At 36.0% G+C, this 24,323-nt stretch overlaps 2 protein-coding genes and 1 non-coding gene across 3 annotated transcripts; all 3 read left to right on the top strand.

The window, feature by feature from the left end:
* Positions 1-8,262: 8,262 nt before the first annotated feature.
* On the top strand, positions 8,263-12,579 carry LOC146897129 (linoleate 9S-lipoxygenase-like). The gene is made up of 9 exons (XM_085738659.1): positions 8,263-8,561; positions 9,352-9,638; positions 9,724-9,964; positions 10,129-10,434; positions 10,529-10,614; positions 10,707-10,814; positions 10,906-11,210; positions 11,296-11,559; positions 11,671-12,579. Exons 1-9 carry the CDS (start codon positions 8,324-8,326, stop codon positions 12,425-12,427), a joined length of 2,592 nt encoding a protein of 863 aa, XP_085594785.1. The 5' UTR covers positions 8,263-8,323; the 3' UTR covers positions 12,428-12,579.
* Positions 12,580-16,205: 3,626 nt separating this feature from the next.
* LOC146897128 (U6 spliceosomal RNA) lies at positions 16,206-16,308 on the top strand. The gene has a single exon (XR_015024361.1). It is a non-coding gene; the product is annotated as a U6 spliceosomal RNA (small nuclear RNA).
* Positions 16,309-18,106: 1,798 nt separating this feature from the next.
* LOC146897127 (linoleate 9S-lipoxygenase-like) lies at positions 18,107-23,947 on the top strand. Its single transcript, XM_085738660.1, has 9 exons — positions 18,107-18,348; positions 20,286-20,596; positions 20,893-21,133; positions 21,293-21,529; positions 21,628-21,716; positions 21,812-21,919; positions 22,047-22,351; positions 22,446-22,709; positions 23,031-23,947. The coding sequence occupies exons 1-9, from the start codon at positions 18,159-18,161 to the stop codon at positions 23,785-23,787; spliced, it is 2,502 nt and encodes an 833-aa protein (XP_085594786.1). The 5' UTR covers positions 18,107-18,158; the 3' UTR covers positions 23,788-23,947.
* The last annotated feature ends 376 nt before the right edge of the window (positions 23,948-24,323 follow it).

Genomic DNA, 24,323 nt, shown 5'->3' with positions numbered 1-24,323 from the left:
CAAAGCAAACGAGACCGGTTCAAACGAACCCCAACGTCTCTTTGCACATTCTGCATGTTCCCGCAATAAACTCTCTGGCGGTTACACTTCCCACGATTTCGTAACCGCCAGTGCCAAGTGTGCCTCCTCAACGGCTCTGCAGCCCTCAACCTCTATAAATAGGGGACTCAATGCAGTCCCCAAGGTAGAACTCTTTCTTCCTCTCAAACCCTCACTCTCTGATCTCTACTGACTTGAGCGTCGGAGTGCCTGTAGGTACACACCCCCCATCCGCTCCGAGAAGCATTCTGACGTGTTCCACCACCATCACAACCACCACATTAAAAGCACCGGCAGTCACCTTCTGATCAGGTACGATAGTGCATGCAGGTACACACCCCTCATCCGCTCCAAGAAGCATTCTGACGTGTTCCACCACCGTCACAACCACCACATTCAAAGCACCGGCAGTCACCTTCTGATCAGGTATGATCAGTGGCGCCGTCTATGGGAAATATATAAGCTCCCCCGTTTTTATAATCCTAAAAACCAAAGCTTTCCATAAAATATCATGGCTGGCAACGGTGCCAAATACCAGTTACGAAGTGAAGTGCGCATTCCTCAACGAGATGGCATGACATCCTCACCGTCACCTGTGGATACACCCAGGGAGGAACCAACTCAAATAGTTCCTCTCTAGCAAAGGCCTCTATAGGGTCCCAGCCACCCTTCAGAGACACTAGAAGATGCAATAACCGTCGTACTCATCGGTAACCTGATCCGCACGGTTCAACGACAAACGTCGTTAATCGAGGAACAGAACCGCCGACTGATGGATCTGGAGCAAGCACGCCCAACCGTCCAAGCCAGGTGATCTCTCTCCCCAATACATAACAGACGAGGAGAGAACCCCAACCGGTCACGTTCCAGATCCCCCGACATTCGGTGAGCATCGGATCTCCATCTTACACCAGGAGGTCAACAAGGAGATCTCCCCGACGGTCTCCACCTAGGAGATCTCCTATAAGGAGGTCTCCACCCAGAAGATCTCCTCCAAGACGAGCCTCATCAAGGAGATCCCCACCACGCCGGACTCCTCCCAGGAGATCTCCACCCAGGCTCAACAGGCGTTCGTGGTCGCCTTCTAGTTCAGGGGGCACTCACGATACCCGAACAAACCGCAACGCTTACGGTCTGTTCACACGGCATATCAGGGAAGCTCCCATACCTCGCGGACTAGAAAAGTCACCGCAAATTGACTCATAAGACGGGACTACCGATCCGGATGAGCACATCGAGAACATCGAAGCAGTTCTCACCTACAGATCTGTGCGGGACGCCGTCAAATGTAAACTCTTCGTCACCACTCTGAGACGAGAGCGGTCACGTGGTTCAAGAACTTGAGGAGAAACTCCATCGACTCATGGAGTGACCTCTGCAACGAGTTCACAACCCATTTCACCGCGTCAAGGACGCAACAAAAAACGGTGGCTTCCCTCGAAGCCATCGTCCAAGGAAGAAGCGAACCCCTCCGAGACTACATCGAGAGGTTCAACAAAGAAGCCGTCCAGGTCCGGGGCACAAATGAGACAATGAAGCTATACCTCATTGCCAAAGGCCTGCGCGAGGAGATAGACGTAAAGAAAGCTGTCCTTTCTCTCTCTCTCTCTCTCTCTCTCTCTCTCGTATAGTAGTGTTATACGTGCTTATTTTACTTGGAAGGAAATAACAGCGACGATGACCTAAATTGTAGTAATAAGAGTCCAAGGCCAGGTGGTTTTAACTTCCCATTCTTTAAAACATTTTGGGTTGTTTATTAGAGAGGATGTTAGTGTTCTTTTCTAGCAATTTTTCTCTAACTTCTCACTCTTTAGAATCTTCTCCTTTTATTTTATTACTTTCATAAGGTTTTATGTAATGAGCTTGTAGAGTTCGGTTGTCACCTTTTTGTTAGATGTTCTTTTTAGGTCAGGTGTGGTATCATGTGCTTAGGTGGTTGAGGTGAAAGTTTGTTTTACCTCCAGATTTCGCGAGTCTTCTTAGTACTCTGTTTGACTTAGGTGATGGGAAAAATTAGAGGTTATGCTTCTTATTAGTCTACTAAACTGCTGTGTAAACCTTGTGGAGATCCTGTATAGCTCACATTTTTTTGGAACAGAAGACGTTTGTGCTCCAGTTGGTGGATAAGGTTAAATTAACCTCTTGGAAGTGGTTTTTCAGGGAAACATTCTAGTCACACTTGTTCGTTCTATGAATGGGATCATAAATCCATTATGTGTTGACATCGATAGTGTCATCTGACAGATTCATATAGGGGTTGGTTGACTATAGGGTTTTGTTCCTTATATTCCTCCTGTTCGTTTGAGGTTAGATGGTCCTGATAGTAAATTAGATGGTATTGATGTTATATTAATTTTCACTTTTGTCTTTTTTGTAGGAGGTATCATTTTGTTTTGTTATCGTTTGACCAAAGTACTTCTTGTATTCCTTATTATATATATGAGATAGGATCCATTGACACCAGGTGTTAACAGATACGTTGACATCAAATCTTAAGCGTTCATTTCTCTTAATTTAGAGGTCAATAATTCATCAAAATCTTTAGATTACGAGAAATGAACGTTTATGATTTGGTGTCAACGAATCCGTTGACATCTGATGTCAATGGATCCTATTAAAAATAAAAAATATTTTAACATAGACATTTTGTCTTACTAACTGCTATAGTATTAAAATAATGTTTAGTGTATAAAACGAATGATTATAACTTAGTATTTTTAAAACAATCTATGCACTTTTTCTGTATGTTGGCTCTGGTAAAGCTCATGAACTTTCTAAGAAATTGAGCACAGCCAAAGACTGGGCCAACCCAACAAGAAAATAGTATAAAACAAGATTGTATTGGAGTATATAATAAGAGTATTACTTTTCCCACCCTATGCCTTTCCTAGCGCGCCCTATTTTTTTCCCAAAATACCCTTAGTCCGGATTATATAATCCGAACTAATTCCGGAACATATATTCCGGATTCATTCGTGTATTTTGGCACTCCATTCACCCTGATGGTTGATGATGCCAGTTATAAAAATAGTGGTCCGGATTATATAATCTGAAACGTTAGAGATATTCCGGAAAATATAATCCGAAACATGTAAATCACCCCGTTGAAAGTCAACAAAAGGGGGTGGTGGACGACAGTTCCGGATTATATAATTCGGAATGCGCTAATTTTGTCCAGATTTAATAATCCGGAGTGCATCAGTTCAGAGGCAGAAGCCATCTGTTTTGGCTGAGCCTCTGTTTTAGAGCAAATTTAGTCAATGTTTTTGGCCTTTGACCATACGCAAACCAGAAAATCAAATTATAACATCCAAATTAACAACATAATATAATTTTTAAACTTTAACAAAACATAATTATCCAAATGGTACATAACATAATTATCCAAAATATTCAAACATTAAAATTACATAAAATAGTATCAGTCCCTAATAACTACACCTCTACTACCACCCCTGCCACCACCTCTGCCACCACCCCTGCCACCCTCAGTAGCTTTCCGACGACGGTAAACTTTGGAATCATGCACCTCTCTCAAGGCATCCTCCAAATGATGCCATTCCTCACTCCCTTTTGGCACCAGACCGCTTCTCATCACATCATAAATGTGGTCTCTGATGCGGCTCATCCTTCCGCTAAGCTGTAAGTACGCAAGGTCTCCATCATCTTGAGCAGCTCGGGCATCAAGGACCTCACGCTCTGGTGGTTGTGGCACCGGTACCGGCATGTCTGGAAGAATCATGCGTGGATGAGACACCTGGTAAAACCACTCGATGTATCCATCTACTACCTCCACACCATGGACTGCAGTCTCTCCCAACTCCTGAGGTGTCAGCGCATAATCAAGTGCAAGCTGAAAGCGGTTTGTGATCTCCGCCAAGTTCACATCAACAGGTGCACTCTGAACGGGATGTCTCGGTCTGGTCTGAACAAACCCAAACTGGCGAAGCACCCTCTCCGGCAGATATCTCACAATGCGGTCTCCGCATCTCAACCATCCAGAGTAAAGGCTGACCCGCTCAAATGGACGTGCCTGACGGTGCTCTCCATATGGGGCCATGACAACCCTCGTCAAATCCAGCGCATCTAGATAGTTCCGGTAGTTGTCCACCGTGCCTAAACCATGCAGTGGCACAAAAAGCATCGCGCGTGGATACAAATTCTCCACATATCCGTCCCAGACATCCTTGCTTCCCATACCTATGATGTGATGAAACACCCAAGCCTGCATCAAAGACAACCACATATAAATATGCAAACCATATACACTTAAATTAAAAAAATTAAACATAGTTCTTATTTTATACCTGCAACAAACTCAGGTATCCTGCCACCTGACTGGTGTTTCAACGTGCAGCATTGTTGAGCTCCTTATACAACTGAGTTAGTGCCGCAGCTCCCCATGAATAACCGGCACAAAGATCAAGGTCTCTGAAGTACTTTAGGTAGACAACATCCACAGCCCACTGACTTTTGTCACTGAAGATCGTGATCCCCACCAAGTATAGCAAATATATGCGGACAGCCTGGTCCCGCAACCTCTCCACCTCCTCAGTCACACCATACTGGTCCACCAAATCCCTCTGCTCCTTCAAACGCTCCTTGAATATCCTCTCCAAGTAGTTAAATCTGCAATGTGCACCTTTGGTCTTCTCGACCTCTTTGAGTGCATCACCCAGATCAGACCCCAAGTACTCCACCATCCATTCCACCGCCTCGTCCCGTGATATGGACCCGTGGGACAGGAGCATGCCGTAAATGGGGATATACAGCAAAGAGGCCACATCATCAAATGTGACTGTCATCTCCCCAAACGGAAGTTGGAAGCTGGAAGTCTCCTCGTGCCACCTCTCCACGAACGCACAGATCAGCCCATGATCAATAATCGTGTAGCTCGTATCCTGGAGCCAACCAAGGCCTGTGCGACACAATCTGCTCTCCCACCAATGTGCAGCCATGATAAGTCTGGTGTCATCATCATGCATCGCCTCTATCTTCTTTCCGTTGTTGATGCATTTTAATTTTCCACGCCACTGCAAATATTTATAATTAATAAAGTGAGTTTAAATTCATGGCTTCACAAACATATTTAACAATAAATAAACCAGTCAGATATAAACAGTATATAACCAAGCAGTTTCAGATATAAACTGAGCTTCAGATATAAAGTGAGTTAAACAATACATACCACGCCATCAGCCGCCTTCCTGGCCACGTGCACATGGTACCTCCACAGCAGGTCAGTCTGGTGTGGGCCATCGGGATAGTCTTGTAATGGCTCAGGGTCCAACACCTTCTCTTTCTTCTTTCGCCTCTGCTGTGGCTCGACATCTTCCATCTCCTCGTCCATACCCTGCAGCTCCTCCTCAAGCTCCTGCTCCTCCATACGCTGCAACTCCACATCAGGCATCTCCTGCTCTATGTCCTCTTGCTGATCCGGCTGCTGCTCGACATCAGGATCGACATCAGCACGGCGTCCTCTAGCACCCCGACGCCTCGGAGGAACCACACCTTCAACCTCCATCTGTTGCCTAAGCGCTCTCCTACGGGAAGCATGCCATGCCTCCCTTACGCGCTGAGTATTAGACATTGAACCTTCTGTAACATTCAAATTAGGGTAATCAACCATCACAATCAAACAACACAAAACAGAAGCAAAACAACATTCTGGGTTTGCCCGGATTTCGAATTCCGGAAGTGCAACAACCTAGTCCGGAAAACGAAATCCGGATTGGATTCGACAGAATTCAAAAAAAAAAAACGAACTAATTGAACTTGCATGACTACAGAAATCGAACTTACCTTCCATGATGTTTGACAAGGGTTGAAATGCGGTGCTTTTGAGCAAAAAAACTCCAAATTTGGACAAGATTTGTTGTGTTCGGAATTTGGGATAATGTAGAGAGAGAGAGAATGGGGAAAGTGAAAATGTAAAACTGTAAAAATGGGGGGTGAAGTTCCTTTTATACGTCGCAATTGTCCGGATTATATAATCCGGAATTTTCATAGTTATTCCGGAATATATATTCCGAAGGGTATGTTGGTAATTTGCATAGGGCGCGCTAGGAGGCCATAGGGTGGGAAAAGTAACACCCATATAATAAATGCTAAAGTGTTTTTTTTACTACATGTTGGAGTATATAGTAAATTGTAGCACATATGCTAACAAGAAAATAGTCTAAAGCAAGATTTTGTTGGAAAGTGATTACGTTCAAAACAAAAAACTATGGAAAAGTGAGATCAAAGAGTCGGTTGTCGGATGTTTTGAGTTAAATAAATATTTAGAGACCCAAAGAAAAGGTTTTACGTATTACAAGCTGTTTATCGGTGTTTTTGTAAACAATACGGGCTGGTTTTGATTATTACAAGCAGGATCAAATCAGAAATCTTAGGACATGTTGTGCATTTGTTTTTAAGAAAAAAAGTTCGCGTTCGTCACATTCATAAGTTTGATCATTCAATCACATTCTCCATACCCAACCGATCTTCGAATTCAGTAAAATTCTATCTTCCCTTGTTAAGTTGAATCAGTTCAACACGCTATTTCATTTTTTCATCAAATGGAACTCAAAGGAATTCAACCTAACATTGTTGCTTTATGAATAAGATGGGACCGTATCACGTCTTTCGACAGAATAAGGTTTTAAAACAAAAGGAAACGCATTAAATGAAAAATAAAAGACTAAAAGTTAAAATTGCAGAAACTTAAAGAAAAGATAAATTGCATTGCATTAAAAATAAATGTGGTTCGACAAATCCTTTACATACATTCTGTACAACTCCTTTCTCTCGCGTCGGTCCTTCGAGTGTTGTAGAATTTCTATAAGTGATTTGCGACCCGTTTTTCCTATGGAAAACTACTATTTATACATAGCAAAATAAATGGAAAAAACCTAACTCCACGATCAACACTTATTCCATGTAGACAACCGCTTATCTCCCACGTTTCCATTGAGGAAACCGCTTCTCTTTGAAATTCGAAATCTCCCCGCCTCAAAAGGAATTGCTTGGCTTCGACGGTATTGCATCCTTGACTCACGTCTTGTTGAACTCTAAGGCTTTTAGACCCTTTCACGCTAAGTCCAACATCTCGTCGAACTCCTCAAGTTGACGGAAAGGACTTTGATTCATGCAAAGATAAAAGTCAACTAACGTTTACCGCATTAAATGAGCCTTTTGAAATTACAGGCTAACATAAGCTTAATGTTTCTTATGTCAGTCCTTGCTAAATAGAATATGCAACACATGTTTTGTATTACGGTAGATTTTCCAATTATGTTAAGTTATCATAATTTTGCAGAAGCTATTATTTCTGCAAAATGGTGACAATTCACCGTAATTCTGATAACTTACAGTTTATCATAAATTGTTTATATTTTTTATTGAAAATCTTTACAAATTTTAACAAGCAATATTTTAACATAGAATTACCAATTAAATACACGACTGATATCAGAGTGAATTTATCAAAATCATAGTGATCTATCATAATTTTGTAAAAGTTATAAAGTGTAACTTTTACAAATTTAAAATCGTGATGTCTTAGTTTGATTCCAGTTTTTGAATTTATAGGGTGTTGACAAACACAATCTTCAAAATTATTAATATTTCAAAATCTATGAAATAAGATAAGATGATTGATCTAAATTACTTTATTTAGCTATTGAAATGTCTCACGCAAACTAATGTGATTGTCTTTTTTTTTTGTTATTACAATTTTTTGGACTAATTAGTGATACATATAGAAATGTCTCACGCAAACTAATGTCTGTAGATACTATGGCTCTGTTTGGTAAAATTAGTTGATAGCTGATAAGCTAGCTGATAGCTTTTAGCTGATAAGCTAGCTGATAAGTTGTGTTACCAAACAAAGCTTTTTTTTATCAAATGAGCTTATAAGCTAAAAGCTAAAAGCTCTTTTTGGTGGTTTACCAAACAGAGCCTATATAATAATGTGTAAAATACATATAGAAAAATATAATGTATTTTTTTTTTGAAGGAAGAAAAATATAATATATAGAAAAATAGTTGAAAGAGATACATCTCCAACCAGGGTGATGGAATGAATATATTATTATTTTATATACCACGAGAGGATTGGCTGGAGAGTGTTTAGCACGTGGTGTATAATGAGTGATTCAAAAAGATAGATCTAAATTAAAATTCATCATCCAAATATCTTGTATAGTCCTATAAATAGTGAACACTTCCATAGAAGTGAGCAAGCCACGAGCATTTCTCTCCTTAGCCAAATTAAAAACAATATAATTCAAAAGTAGCAAAAATGTTTTCAGGAATTACAGGTATCATCAACAGGGGTGAAAAGGTGAAGGGAACTGTGGTGTTGACGCAAAAAAATGTGTTGGATATCAATGAACTCACCGCAGCTAAAAGTCCAACTGGTATAATTGGTGGTGTCATTGGTGGTGCCATTGGTGCCGTTGGTACTGTTCTTGACACTGCTACTGCCTTCTTAGGCCGTAATGTGGCTCTTAAATTGATTAGTGCTACAAGTGCTGATGGTAATAATAACTTCTTTTTAACTACATAGATATAATGTTATCTTCATAATATATCTACATTGATGATGAGTTTAATGAACTAAAATAGTAAGATTTTGATTTTCATACACAAATTCAAGAATAAATTGTCACATTTTAACTTTTAACCTAACTATCATAACACTCACAACAAGTGTCCTATTAATTTATGCTAAAATGAACGTCATTTTAAATGGATTATTAATTACTTTTTTTCTTTTTTAAAAAAAAAAAAAACTTTTTTCTTTCTTTCATATTCTACCATCAAATTAGTAGAACTATGTTGTAACCCAAAATAATTAGCAGCACTATGTAGATCACTCTCAAATCATTATATTTTTATTAATAACGATGAACAAGATGCAAGTCAAAAAAAATAAAATAAAACTTTTGGTAAAATTAGTATTCTTTTTTTTTTTTTTTAATCAAATAACCTAATGGTTAGAAATAAGACGATTGTATGTAATTTGTCTTAATCATAAAGGAATTAATTTCCTAGTTTCCCCACCTTATGAGCTCTAACTATGTCCTCCACCAGCATCAACAACCCTTTAATTGATAATCAATTAACAATTATTAGAAAAAAACCAAATTATTTCACTTATATCAGTACAACTCAGACTCAAGCCGGATCGATGAAAATAAATTTAGATTGAGTTTAGATTTAGTAGGGAAAAAAAGAGCTATAAAAAACTTTAAGATTTACAATGGCTATAACTAAGTTGTTAATTTGAGAATCATGATTTTAGTATTCATTTTGAAATTTGTGTAGGAAGTGGAAAAGGAAAAGTGGGAAAGCAAACATTCTTGGAAGGTGTTATTACCTCCATACCAACATTGGGAGACAAACAAAATGCTTTCGGTATTCATTTTGAATGGGGCAGTGACATGGGAATTCCAGGAGCATTCTATATTGAGAATTTTTTGCAACATGAGTTCTTCCTTGTGAGTTTGACACTTGAAGATGTTCCAAACCATGGATCCATCCACTTTGTTTGCAACTCATGGGTCTACAATGACAAAAAATATAAAAGTGACCGCATCTTTTTCGCTAACAAGGTAAGGAAAAAAATCATATTTATTTGACTAGTTAAGTATAAATTATTTCTCAAAACTTGAAATGATTAAGTAAATATAAATGTAGACCTACCTTCCAAGTGAAACACCGGCTCCACTGGTGTACTACAGAGAAGAAGAGTTGAAGACTTTAAGAGGAGATGGAAAAGGAGAGCGCAAGGAATGGGATAGGATCTATGATTACGATGTATACAATGATTTGGGTGAGCCTGACAAGAAACCTACCTTGGCTCGTCCAGTTCTTGGAGGATCGAGCACCTTGCCTTACCCTCGAAGGGGTAGAACAGGCAGAAAACCAGCAAAAAAAGGTTAAACCTTCTCTTCTAACTAAAATATTATGTCACTTTTCAATTTTTCTACTTAGATGTTTTCAATGGTATTGTAACTTGTGTGATAGGTAATGTTTTTCTCAACAGTGTTAAATAGATGTTTTTGTTGCTAACACATATTTATCTACAATGTATGTTTACAGATCCTAAGAGTGAGAGTCGGAGCAGCTATGTTTACCTTCCAAGAGATGAATCATTTGGACACGAAAAGTCTTCAGACTTTCTTGCTTTCATACTCAAATCAGCATCTCAAAGTATCATACCTTCCTTTACATCTATAGTTAACAAAGAGTTTAACAACTTTGAAGATGTGCGGTCGCTTTACGATGGTGGAGTCAAGCTACCTACCAATTTTCTTAGCAACATTAGCCCAATACCATTGTTCACGGAACTTTTTCGATCTGATGGTGCAGCAACCCTTAAGTTTTCACCACCTAAAGTGGTTCAAGGTATATAGTAGTCACACATTCCTAGTCCTATCAATATATACATATACCAGAGAAATAAAGTTCATGGATCTTTTGAAATTTTTATTTTGAACAGTCGATCATTCCGCATGGATGACTGATGAGGAATTTGCAAGGGAGATGATAGCTGGGGTGAATCCACACATCATCAAAAAACTTACGGTAAAGTTAATAGTTTAGCATTGTTAACTATTTTGTAAACAATATGTTATTTCTATAATTGGTGACATTATTGATTGATACAATTAATTCAGGAGTTCCCACATAAGAGCAAGCTAGATAGCCAAAAATATGGAGATAACACCAGCACCATAACCAAAGAACAATTGGAGCCAAACATGGGTGGAGTCACTGTAGAACAGGTAATAACACATGATATTAATGTTTTTCTAGAGAAATGGTTCATTTTTATTCAAATGAGGTACCATGACTAAATTATATTTTGTTGATTAGGCTATCCAAAACCACAAACTATACATCCTTGATCACTATGACATAGTATATCCATATTTGAGGAAAATAAATGCAACTGAGACAAAGGCCTATGCTGCTAGAACCATCCTTTTCTTGCAAAATGATGGAACTTTGAAGCCATTGGCCATTGAGCTAAGTAAGCCACATCCTCAAGATGATAGTTATGGACCTGTTAGCGATGTTTACTTGCCTGCAAAGGAAGGTGTTGAAGCTTCAATTTGGCTTCTTGCTAAAGCTTATGTAGTTGTAAATGACTCGTGCCATCACCAACTTGTTAGCCATTGGTATGATTTTCGTTAATGAGATTTATAGAAACAAATGTAATTTATCTACCTGTGAGTTATTTATTAATGTCTACATGTATGACAGGTTGAACACTCACGCTGTTGTTGAGCCGTTCATCATAGCAACAAACAGACACCTTAGCACGGTTCACCCTGTCCACAAACTTTTACTTCCTCACTACCGTGACACAATGAACATAAATTCACTTGCACGGAATGTCCTAGTCAATGCTGAGGGTATTATAGAATCAACATTCTTATGGGGAGGATATGCTTTGGAAATGTCTGCTGTTGCATATAGGGATTGGGTTTTCACTGAGCAAGGACTACCTAATGACCTACTCAAAAGGTAATGTTACAATGCATTAGATCCTATGTTTATTCATAAAGGAAAAAGCTATTGATCTTACAAAAGTAATTTTTATTTATGCTAATGTGATATACCTTGCTTGTTATGCAGAGGAGTGGCTGTCGAGGATCCAGCTTCACCACACGGTGTTCGCCTTTTAATCGAGGACTATCCTTATGCTTCGGATGGACTAGAGATATGGGCTGCTATCAAGACATGGGTTGGAGAATATGTGAATTTCTACTATAAATCAGATGCTGCCATTGCACAAGATGCTGAACTCCAAGCATTCTGGAAGGAACTTGTAGAGGTGGGTCATGGTGACTTGAAGAATGCCACATGGTGGTTTAAGATGCAAACCCGTGCAGAATTGATTGAAGCTTCCACCATCCTTATATGGATTGCTTCAGCACTTCATGCAGCTGTTAATTTCGGACAATACCCATATGGAGGATACATCCTTAACCGACCAACTAAGAGCAGGAGATTCATGCCTGAGAAAGGATCACCCGAGTATGCCGAGCTTTCTAAGGACTACCAGAAGGCATATTTGAAGACAATCACACCCAAGAGTGATACCCTTACAGACCTTACCATTATTGAGGTCTTGTCAAGGCATGCTTCTGATGAGCAATACCTTGGAGAGAGAATTGAAGGTGATCTCTGGACTTCTGATGCACAGCCAAAAGAGGCCTACAAGAGGTTTGCAAAGAAGCTGGCTGAAATTGAGGAAAAGCTAATTAAAAAGAACGCTGATGAGTCGTTGAGAAACCGATACGGGCCTGTGAAGATGCCATACACTCTGCTTTATCCTTCTAGTGAGGAGGGATTGACTTGCAGAGGTATTCCCAACAGTGTCTCCATCTAGAAAATGTCATGGTTTGTTGTGTTGTTTGTTGCTATGAATAAAATATGAGAAGGAATCCAATTCCCTCATCCTCCTATGTATGGTATGGTCATGTTATTATGTATGTTTGTTTGCTGTAATGTCTTTCATCAATAAAAACTACCATGTTTGTATCTTGTAGTGTGATGGACTTACTATATCAAATGCAGACTTCATATTTTGAGAAAATGCAATTATGGTATGAAAAAACATTATAATGTTGAAAAAGTTATAGATCATAATAATTTTATTTCCAGTAGGAATTGTTTTTCTACTATATATAGAGTTTAAGAATTAGATTAAGGCAAAAATTGTTGATTGTTTATAGGAAAGTGCTATAGTGTACAGAATTTGTTCTCTAGACATGTTGAAGAAAAAACCTGAGATTTTGAGATGAGAAGCAATATTTCTGGACACAATTCCTCTCTCTCATATTCAATCCCTCGCCAATTTAACGCCTCGAGTACCTAATCTAAACCCTAATTAACCTCATTTCCGTAGACATGCGTATTGTGGAGATTTGAATATAGTCGTATTTGTAGGCAGTACTTTGTCATTTTATGCTATTAACATGGATGTTGTGAGTTTTTTAGTAGTGACTTTGAATTTGTATTATATCCATATACTCTATCAATTTGAATGAATGAATACAATTTATTTTTATAAAAAAAAAAGTATTAATTTTTTTCTTATATTAATTATGAACACACGCAAGATTTCAGCAAAATTCTACTGCCAACAGGTAGTGAAACAACAATAAAAGACTAAAACAAACACAACAATTTGGTAAAGGTTTTGTAAACGGCAGACTAACATCTTACTGCATTTGCAATTGCATCGCTTCAGAGTTTATCGATCTTCTTTACAAAAGTGCTTTCGCTGAGGGGCAGACCAACCTCATTTGTTTGTCTCCGCTTAAACCCAATAAATAAGTTTCATAATATTGTCATATTAGAGCAAAGTTCTTTAGTATCATGTTTTGGGGATAAAAAACTACCAATAACTCTTTTAGAATCAAACTCAAAATTGACGGGTCCCAACAGTAGCTCATGAACCCAGCTGATAGCAAACCAAGAGCTTCACCAATATAAACATCACATATTGGACTAAACCATTCAGTATTGACTAGCACAAAAGTACCTTTCTCAACTCTTAAAAATAATAAATTTTAATTTATCATATATAATATGATATGTCCAATGAAGATCGAGAAAGGAATACGGTTGTGGTTGATGCTCCGTCGTGGCGGAGGTTGATCCTTCATGGCGGAGGAGAATAGTGTCTGTAAGTACGTTAGCACCGCGACGCTCAAGTCAGTAAGAGAATGAGGTGGATATGTGCGAGGTGTGGTAAAAGTGAATGGTACCTTGGGGTAACGCTAAGTCACCCTTATATAGACATGTAAGAGTACAACTGTCTTCGTGAAATGCAGCGCTAGGGATGGCAATGGGTATCCTATGGGTAGGGTACTACAGTGCCTTTCTCCATTCCGACGTTTGTAAAAAAATAACCGTACCCTAACGTGTACCCTCGCGGACAACAACTTTAGTGCCCTTCTCCATACACTATGAGCACCTAAGTACCCATACCAGCACCCATTATCCGCACTTTAACTATTAAAGACAATAAAAACATCACAATTGAAATAAAACTATGATTCAAATTTTTTCAAACTAACTCATAAAATAGTATGAATCGTAGTATTTAGCCAAATAAAAAACATAAAAAAGATCCCTAAAAAATTGTACACTACCAAGAGGGAGCGAATATTGTATTAAGTAGTTTTTAGGTTTAAGTTTACACTTAAATAATTAATTAAATTAATTAATTATACTACGAAAATAAATAAATTATTTATTATATTATATAAATATGTATATGCGGGTTGCGGGGCTGAGTAGTATAGTACCCTTACCCGCACCCATACCCATTTAAATTTGCGGGTAGTTACCCGGACCCAAGTCCAGACCCTTGAAAACGGGGTTTTGCCCTACCCATTGCGGGTATTTTTTGTGAGTACCCATCGGGCCTGGGTCCAGTTGCCATCTCTATTCGGCACATCTTCAGGAGACGGTTAGAGATGGCTTAGAAGGATCTGAGGCGTGTTCTCGTGCGGTGCCGAGCATGAAGCTTAGCCTGTTTCGTCCCCGTTGTCGGCTAGTCTTCGTTGGGCCTTAACTTGTTGGGCCTCGTAGCCAGTCCGAAACATAATAGATATACATAATTGATAAATTTTTATTTTTTAGAAAAAAGATTAATTGTTTTTACAAAATCTTATTTTCTGTTATTTTTTCTTACACACATACATTTATTTTGATGCAAAAAAATAATTTTAAATTTTAGTAAAAACATCACTTATCATACTAGTACCACTAAGTTCACAAAAAAAAATTGTACAAAATTTGTTATGTACTCCCTCCGTTTCTTTTTAAGTGTCGTTTTAGAATTTTAACACAAAAATTGTGAAGTGTATTTTTGCACAATTTTTTCCCTATTATACCTTCATTTTAATCCACTAATAATTTTCTATTTTTTTGTACACACTTTATCTTTTCAATAAATTTAGTATGTAACAAACAATTGTTAGTTACTACTCTCTTTCTCCAACAAATTCCGATTTTTTTGTGCGCTTTATCTTTCTCTCGTAACAAAAACTTTCCCATTTTCTAAATATTGTGCATATCTCTTAAATTTTTTAACAAGTACTGTACTACTCATGTTATTTATAGAATTTAAACTCTTCATGGAACTATTATCATAGATAACAAAATTTTGTTTAAATTTGAAGATAACAAGAAACAAATTTTGTTTTTAAATAAAACAAACAAACTTTGTTTAAAAAAACAAACTTTAGTTTTTCAAATATATAGCACTAATTAGTTTTATGAAAAATATAAGAATAATTGACAAAGGGTGTAACTGACAAATCGTACCTTTAAAATACCAAAACAACAGTTAAATAGGAACGAAAAATTCACCTTAAAACGACTTAAAAAGGAACAGAGGGAGTAGTAAATTTGGATCTCGAACTGTCATCATCTCAAATTTGATGTCGGTAGAGACACAACAGATTATTGCCTTAAAAAAACCCTAAAGAGATTATTGCCTTAATAAAAAACCCTAAAAAAAAGTCATTATTGCACATAATGCCAAAGCTGGCACATAGAACAAGTAAAATTAATTAGCATGCATCGGATATACTCCCTCCTGTCTCAAATATAAGAAAAGATTCCTTTTTTAGGTTCATTGAATAATTAATGTATTTGCTTTACAATGTAGACTAGATACATTAACTACTCAATGAACCTAAAAAATGAATCTTTTCTTATATTTGAGACCGGAGGGAGTACAATCGAACTCGAAAAGATAGCATAAGATTTTTTGAGAGAAAAGATAGTACTCCAAGGAGTATACCCCAACTTGTATTTTCGCATGTTGTTAATCTGGGAATAAAAATATATTGAGTAAACCATCAAGGAGTATATTTTTTTTTGAGGGAAACCGCCAAGGAGTATCAAATTAATCTTTGACAAATATAGAGATAATAAGAAAGACATGACTGTCCCCGTGAGCTTATCTCAGTTGGTAGGGACATTGCATAATATATGCAGGGGCCGGGGTTCAAATCCCGGACACCCCACTTATTCTCCTTAAAAGGAGAATTTTTAACCACTAGGCTGCTTAACAAAAAAAAAAAAAAAAGACCTGACTGATTTAAGAGTGATTTATAAAGATAAATATCAATCTAATGGTTTTTTTTGTCCCTTCGAGGACATCCGATAAAATTGGAACGATACAGAGAAGATTAGCATGACCCTTGCGCAAGAATGACACGCACAAATCGAGAAATGGTCAAAAAAAATCTAATGGTTTTTTCAAAGGATATTACTTTCTCGTCATCATACACATTTGTCTTATTTGATATTTTCACATAAATTAATAAAACATAATAAATGAAAGAAAGATAATGACGATTTTACTAAATCATTTTTATGACATTTGTTAAAAAAGCTAAAAGTATTTCTTTTGAATAATATAACTTTTTTTTATTGAACAAAAAGCTAAAAGTATTAATTTGTATTGAAAACTATATAACTTAGCTTTTAAAAAAAAAAAATCAAATTACATTTATTAAGAAAACTAAAACATAAGAATTTCGAGTATAGTTTTTTGTGTTTTATCTAAAATAAGTTTTATAGGAAGATGTAAAAACAATTTTCATTGGCCATTGATTACAGAGAAAATGAAAGAGAGATAATTGAATATAATTTACATTTAATTTAATGAGAATAAACAAAAAAACTTCTTGAAAAAGATGGTTTTTTAAAAATACAAAATTAAATAGGATAAAAATTTATCATTTTTACTTACGTTTTGAAACAAAAAAAGTGTTGTTTTTTTGTTTGCATTTTGGAATGAATGAAGTATTTTTTTCGACATAAACAAAATGATATTCATTCATTCATATTGATAAGACGAGTATGCCAACGGCAATCGCTTTAACCCTTTCTCTTGCACACTCTTCCAATTATTGGCAACTGGGTCAACTTTTTCGCCTTACCTCTCTCTCAAACTATAAGTGCTAGGTACCACCGCCACCAATAATGAATTTTTCAGTTTAAGATTTTATACTTGTTTTCTACTTACCTAAAGATCTTATAAAATCTTCAATTTATTGATCTAAAAAAATTAAAATAATAAGACTTAACAAAGCTAGTAACAGAAGCACCGGTGAAAACATATTGCCATCACAATCCAACCATATCTATGCTCTCATCACCCTGTTACACTTTGTAAGCCACCATCTCACTACCATCTTTTTCCTTTTCCAATCAAGCTTGTTGACTCAACCATGAAAACCAAATAATAATATGTGAAAATTAAAGTAATCGGAAATATCCAAATCATTGATTAGTCGATCTTTCAAAATACCTACAATAAATATATTGTGTCTCTTTGGATTAGGTGCAATACTTTTTTATTTAACGAAATACCTAAAAATAATAATATGACAAAATTAAAGTAACCGGAAATACCCAAATCATTGATTAGCCAATCTTTCAATAAGAATCAAATGGACATTATAACATGATGGAAAATCAAATAACGCTGCACAAAACAATGAAATCACAGAGAAAAAAACCCTAGATCTATGTAAAAATCACTTATTTTGATTGAAATAGAAAGAAAAATATGAAGAAAGGTGATTTCGCGTCAAAACTGGACCCAAAACCACATCCTCAATGAAAAAAATGAATGAGAGATTCTAAACAAAAAATTATGGCCCACTTGTTGGAAAGGGACAAGTTAGAGATCAGAAAGGAGTAATTGCATAATGTAACTTGTTTGTTCTGACACACTAGTAAGTACTACCTCCGGTCCTATTTATAAGAGAAAGTTAGGTCAACAAAAGTTAATGTACTTGGATTGAATTTTTAACTAGATACATCAACTTTTGTTGACCCAAATTTCTCTTATAAATAGGACCGGAGGGAGTAAAATAATTGGCGCCTTTCTCAATATGGCATCGTGAACAGCTGTGTATATTTCGTGAACGGAAGATAGTAGATATTCAGTGAATCAAAGAATAGTTTATATTATTCGAACTTTGTGATCCCATCAACTACTATAAATACTAAGCATCCTCCACGGTTACAAGACACAAAGCTTTCTTTCATTTGCTAAAGATAGTGTAATTACATTTAAGCATAAGATGACTTCATTGGAGACAAATATCATCAATAGGGCCACAACTCTAAAGGGAGTTGTGGTTTTGAAGCTAAAGAATGTGTTAAACCCCAATGTTGTTGGTGATGCAGCTGATAATGAAGGTGATACCGTTCCTCCTACCTTGTTAGACAATACTGTGTCATTCAAGCTGATTAGTGCTTCCATGGCTGATGGTAATAATTTCTTTATCTATAACTATACACTAACTTGCAAATAGACATTTTTTCTATAAACTATACACTAACTTGCAAATAGACATTTTTTCTATAAAAATAGTGAAATTTATGCAACTATTTTAAAAAAAAAATGCTAGTTACTTTCTCCATTTCTATTTATATGTCATTTTAACAAAAAAAAAAACTTTGTTCATTGAAGAAGTAGAGTGTTTGAAGCATAGTCACACAATTCGCAATTCGCTTTGGTACGCGGTACGGGTACGGGTTTGCGGTACGCGACATGAGAAAAATTCGGTACGTACGGGGGTATAGAGCTTCGGTACGTGTCGGTTCGTAATAATATTACTATCTTATTAAGCATAATAAGCTATCAATAAATTTTAAGAAAAATATTATTTTTAACTATGATTGTTAAACAAAATTTAAAATTTATTAGTAATCACCAAATATTTACATCCTATTTGCAAGAGACATTTAAAAATAAATAATTAAAATATGTATTTTAAAAGTAAAATATTTCAAAAAATTAAAGGATGCTTAACATAAATAAATGATTCCTTAAAAACACATAAGCAAATGATTAACATAACTATTTAATAAAATAAAAAATAAAGCGCAGCTAGATTCATTTTTTTTTGGATGAAATTGGTTGAACATGTCCTGAAACAATAAAAAAAAAGCCCAAGATAGAGTCTAACTTAAACGGATCGGGTAAAAAAAATGAACAGCCCAATCATCTATCATCTTCAACCTAGCAAAACAAAAGTGCAGCCGCCGCAAATAAACACAGATACACATGGAAAGATGAAGAGATATACATGCTACCCTTCATTACCATTTCAAAATCGATTTCAAGCGTGGGTTTAAGAGCTTAAAACGCGTAAATGTTCATGGTGCTCAAACACGTTCTTGGCACTTCGGTTCGTTGAGTTGCACGAATTTCGGTACGAATTCCGGCGAACCAATACGTAAAAGAACCGCGAACCGGTTCGCGCGAACCAATTCGCGGTTCTCCATGAAACCAACGAATTATGTGACTATGGTTTGAAGTTCGAACTTTGACTCTTGCATATATAATGCAATTTCCTACCAATTGATTTAAACTCTCGGAAAATTTGTTTTACCAATGTTATTGAGAAATCATTTCATTCATTCATTTTATTTTCTCATATAAGGTGTACTTATAATGGATATTTATTCATTTTGCTAAATCAATTGCCTTTTTTTTTTCTTTTCAATAAACATCTTTGGAAACTACTCATAGCTCATTAATACATTCAGCTGTGTACATAACATTTATTTATTTTGTTAAACCAATGAATATACCAATAAAGGCACTTTTGGAAGTAAAAAAAAAATTGATTAAATTAGATTTCTTATTCCATGTGCATATACTACAATGATATATATATTTCGGACGAAGGGAATATTTGATATAATAAATATTGATTAAATTGTAAATAAAATAATTTAAATACAAAATGACTCTAAAATTTGGTTAAAATCATTGATCAGATTAAAATGTCCTATCTAAATTTCATTTCACCATATATAATTGACCTTATGTTAAGGAGTAAGTTTCATACTCACTTCTTTCTTTCTAAAAAAAAAAGTCTCATACTAACTTTTATCTATGCAAGTAATTTTAGAAGAGTTTTTGACTAGGTCAATCAAAATTGACATTATTTTCCGTTTTTTTTTATCATTATAAAATATATGTAACAGTGACTTTGATGTAGAATATGGTTATATAAATAATCAGATATCAATTGTCACTAAAATATAGAAAATATTTCACTTTGATACCTCATGCAACATGGATGACATTGACAAACTGTGTAGGCAAAAAGACAAATTGAGTTGTAATTAAATTTTTTATTTCTATTTGAGAATCATTAGTGAAATTGAGAAACTAATTTTTGACATTTTTATAGTCACTGGAAAAGGAAAAGTGGGAAAGCAAACGTTTTTGGAACCTTTAATACCAACATTGGGAGACAAAGCTTCTTCAGAAAAAACATTTGGAGACGAAGGTTCTGCTTTCGGCATTCATTTTGAATGGGATCCCCAGCACATGGGAATTCCAGGAGCTGTTTATGTTGAGAATTTTATGCAAGATGAATTCTTCCTTATCAAAATGTCCCTTGAAGATGTTGCAACCCAAGAAGCCATATTTTTTGTTTGCAATTCATGGGTTTACAATGCTGAAAAGTACAATACTGAACGCATTTTCTTTAGCAACAAGGTAAGGATATGAACTCTATCCATTTTTTTCATGCAACAAATGCTAAAAATTACTTCTTCGGGTCACTTTCATAAGCAAAAAACGGCTTTTTGGTTCGTTGAATAATTAATGCATTTAATCAATATATACACTAGATACATCAATTATTCAATGAATTTATTTCTTTTGTTTAAATTAGTAACTAGAGGGAGTATTAAAAATGTTCATAGAAACAATTTTATCATTTCCATGTAACTTTCTAAATTAGTATTCTCTTTTCCATAAACTTGATACCTCCAATGGTTAAAATTATGTAGGCATACCTTCCAAGTGAAACACCACCTCCATTAGTGTACTACATACAAGAAGAGTTGAAAACTTTAAGAGGAGATGGAACTGGAGAGCGCAAGGAATGGGAAAGAATATATGATTACGATGTCTACAATGATTTAGGTCAGCCAGACCAAAATCCTGGCTTGTATCGTCCAATTCTTGGGGGATCAAATACCACGCCTTACCCTCGAAGGTGTAGAACGGGAAGAAAACTCCTTGAGAGATGTGAGGTTCCAAACACTTGTGTCTGTTTGCAATATTTTTGCTGTGATATTTATTTTGGATTAAACATGTCTTTAAAGGCGCTATACTAGCTTGGTGCTATATTCTAAATGTTAACTCTGTTTGCAATTTTAAATATTTTGTTACTATATATATGATCAGATCCAGGGATTGAGAGTCGGAATGGATATTTTTACATTCCAAGAGATGAATTACTTGGCCATGTGAAACCTTCAGACTTTGCTGTTAACACACTCAAATCAGCATCTGAATATGACACACCTCAATTAAGATCTCTAGCTAGAATACAAAACGATCCGCCAGAGTTTAACTCCTTTGATGAAGTGCTCTCACTTTTTGGCGAACCTCCAAAGTTTTCAACACCACTAGTGATTCAAGGTATATCTTAGTCAAAAATTTCAGAATTTCTAACAAATATATACAAAATCAAGTAAAGTAAGTTCATGGATCTTTTGAAAAATTCTTACTATGAGTAGAGGATCGCACTGCATGGATGACTGATGAGGAATTTACAAGGGAGATGATTGCTGGTGTGCATCCAAATGTCATCACAAAAATTTCTTCGGTAATTAAACTTAGTAGTTAAATATTTTGAAGGAAACTTTTCATTCTACATTTATAATTGGTCATTAACCTCATTGCTTGCTATATCTAATGTAGGCGTTTCCACCGGAGAGCAGGATTGATATCCAACTTTATGGTGATAATACCACCACAATAACCAAAAAACACTTGGAACCATACATGGATGGGGTCAGTGTAGAACAGGTAAACTGTTTCGTATTTCAACGTTACTCCAAAGACTTAAATGTTTTTATTATTATTTTTTCTGTTGAATTGATTTTTGTTTAAATTAAATGAACCACAAATGGCTAAATTTTATTCTGTCTAACAGGCTCTCGGAGACAATAGATTATACATACTTGATCACCACGATGCAATCTTTCCATATTTGAGAAGAATAAATGCAACTGGCTTAAAGGCTTATGCCACAAGGACCGTTCTTTATTTGCAAAATGATGGAACTTTGAAGCCATTGTCCATTGAACTAAGTGTTCCACATCCTGATGGTGATAGTTTTGGTCCTGTTAGTAATGTTTACACGCCAGCAAGTCAAGGTGTTGAAGCTTCAATTTGGAGCCTTGCCAAGGCTTACGTTGTTGTAAATGACGCCGCATATCACCAACTTGTCAGCCATTGGTATGAATTTCATTATTATTTTTTTTTTATACAATCAACTACTCTATTTGATCTATCGGAGTAATTTCATGAATTATATCTACATGTGTAATAGGTTAAACACTCATGCTTCTGTTGAGCCATTCATCATAGCAACAAATAGGCATCTTAGTGTGGTTCACCCTATTCATAAACTTTTACTTCCACACTATCGTAACACAATGAACATAAATGCCGGTGCGCGAGATATATTGATTAACGCAGAGGGTATCATAGAGTCAACATACTTGTTTGGAAGTTATTCAATGGAATTGTCTTCTGATGTTTACAAGAATTGGGTTTTCACCGAACAAGGACTACCTAATGATCTAATCAAAAGGTAACCTTACAAAATATTACATCTTGGTCTAGTCCATTTTTAGAAAGACATTGATTTCATAAATAGTTTTTTATACTCATGAGATGTCAATCCATTGGTAAGAGTTGAACTATGGATCCTTAGAGGTAGTAGGGAATGAACAAAGCAACTACCAAATAAATAAGCTAACTATTTACTAACAAACTCTAGATAACTTTTCTAACTAGGTTTTATATTTGTAAAATAGTCATTAATATCACTTAAATTAATAATAACATCCTTTCCTTTTTTTTATAGTAATTTTTGTATGTTAATGTTATCTTCCTTTTGCTTGTTATCCAGAGGAGTGGCTGTTAACGATACATCTTCTCCACATGGTGTTCGCCTTTTGATAAAGGATTATCCGTATGCTTCTGATGGACTAGAGATATGGGGTGCTATTAAGTCATGGGTTGAAGAATATGTAAATTTCTATTACAAGTTAGATGCAGCTGTTGCGGATGATTCCGAGCTCCAAGCATTCTGGAAAGAACTTGTAGAAGTGGGCCATGGTGACAAGAAGACTGCAACATGGTGGTTTAAGATGCAAAATCGTGCAGAGTTGATTGAAACTTGTACCACTCTCGTATGGATGGCTTCAGCACTTCATGCAGCTATTAATTTTGGACAATATCCATACGGTGGATACATTGTTAACCGACCAACTAAAAGTAGAAGATTCATGCCTGAGATAGGAACCCCTGAGTATGAGGAGCTTGTTGAGGACTACGAGAAAGCGTATTTGAAGACAATCACAACAATGACGGATACCATTATGAACATGACCATTATGGAGGTATTGTCAACCCATGTTTCTGATGAGGTATACATCGGAAGGAGAATCGAAGGTAGTCTCTGGACTTATGATAGAGAGGTGCAGTTGGCCTACCAGAAGTTTGGAAGTAAGTTGGCTGAAATTGAGCAAAAGCTCATTGAAAGGAACAATGACGAGTCATTGAAAAACAGGAATGGGCCTGTGAAGATGCCATACACTGTGCTTTATCCTTCAAGTGATCCAGGATTGACTTTCAGAGGCATTCCCAACAGTATCTCCATCTAGAAAATGTTATGGCTGTTTTGTTGTTTGTTGCTTTGAATAAAAGATGAGAAGGAATTCATTTCCCTCAACTCCCTTTATGGTCATGCTTTCATGCATGTTTGTTTATTTTCTATAATGTCCTTCATCAATAAAAACTACCATGTTTGGACTTCTGAGGAAATGGATTATGAACATTGAGGCTTATACTAAGCTGGTTATTCAAATATGAAATATATATGGTATGACTAAAAATAATGATAATGTTGAAAACTTAATAGTTAACACATCAACACAAAGGGTAAAAATCATTTGATTGCACAAAGTGGTATATAAAATTTGTGATTATGACTTGTTGAAGAAGAAACCATAAAAGCTGAGACATTGAACAAAATTTCTACTCACCTGTCACAAATGCTCCGATTTACTGTTGCATTCCTTTCTTCCATCTTTAATCGCTCTGCAATTTAACTATCCGAGCACCAAATTAAAACTCTAATTAACCCCATTTCCCCAATTTCACTTTTGTTTATGATTGAGGAAATAGAAATGGACCTCCT

The sequence above is a fragment of the Medicago sativa genome, chromosome 8 (genome assembly GCF_051527215.1).
Source record: "Medicago sativa cultivar Bolivia chromosome 8, Bolivia_mono, whole genome shotgun sequence".
NCBI lineage: Eukaryota > Viridiplantae > Streptophyta > Magnoliopsida > Fabales > Fabaceae > Medicago > Medicago sativa.
Note: the sequence above shows the minus strand (reverse complement) of the source record. Positions and strands in the feature narration are given on the sequence as shown.

Bases quoted from the DNA above. Each gene is read 5' to 3' on its own strand.
- LOC146897129 (XM_085738659.1), top strand. From the start codon at position 8,324: ATGTTTTCAGGAATTACAGGTATCATCAACAGGGGTGAAAAGGTGAAG. The intron at 11,211-11,295 runs GTATGATTTTCG...CATGTATGACAG, and splicing joins CACCAACTTGTTAGCCATTG to GTTGAACACTCACGCTGTTG. The intron at 11,560-11,670 runs GTAATGTTACAA...CTTGTTATGCAG, and splicing joins CCTAATGACCTACTCAAAAG to AGGAGTGGCTGTCGAGGATC.
- LOC146897127 (XM_085738660.1), top strand. From the start codon at position 18,159: ATGACTTCATTGGAGACAAATATCATCAATAGGGCCACAACTCTAAAG. The intron at 21,134-21,292 runs GTGAGGTTCCAA...ATATATGATCAG, and splicing joins AAGAAAACTCCTTGAGAGAT to ATCCAGGGATTGAGAGTCGG. The intron at 22,710-23,030 runs GTAACCTTACAA...CTTGTTATCCAG, and splicing joins CCTAATGATCTAATCAAAAG to AGGAGTGGCTGTTAACGATA.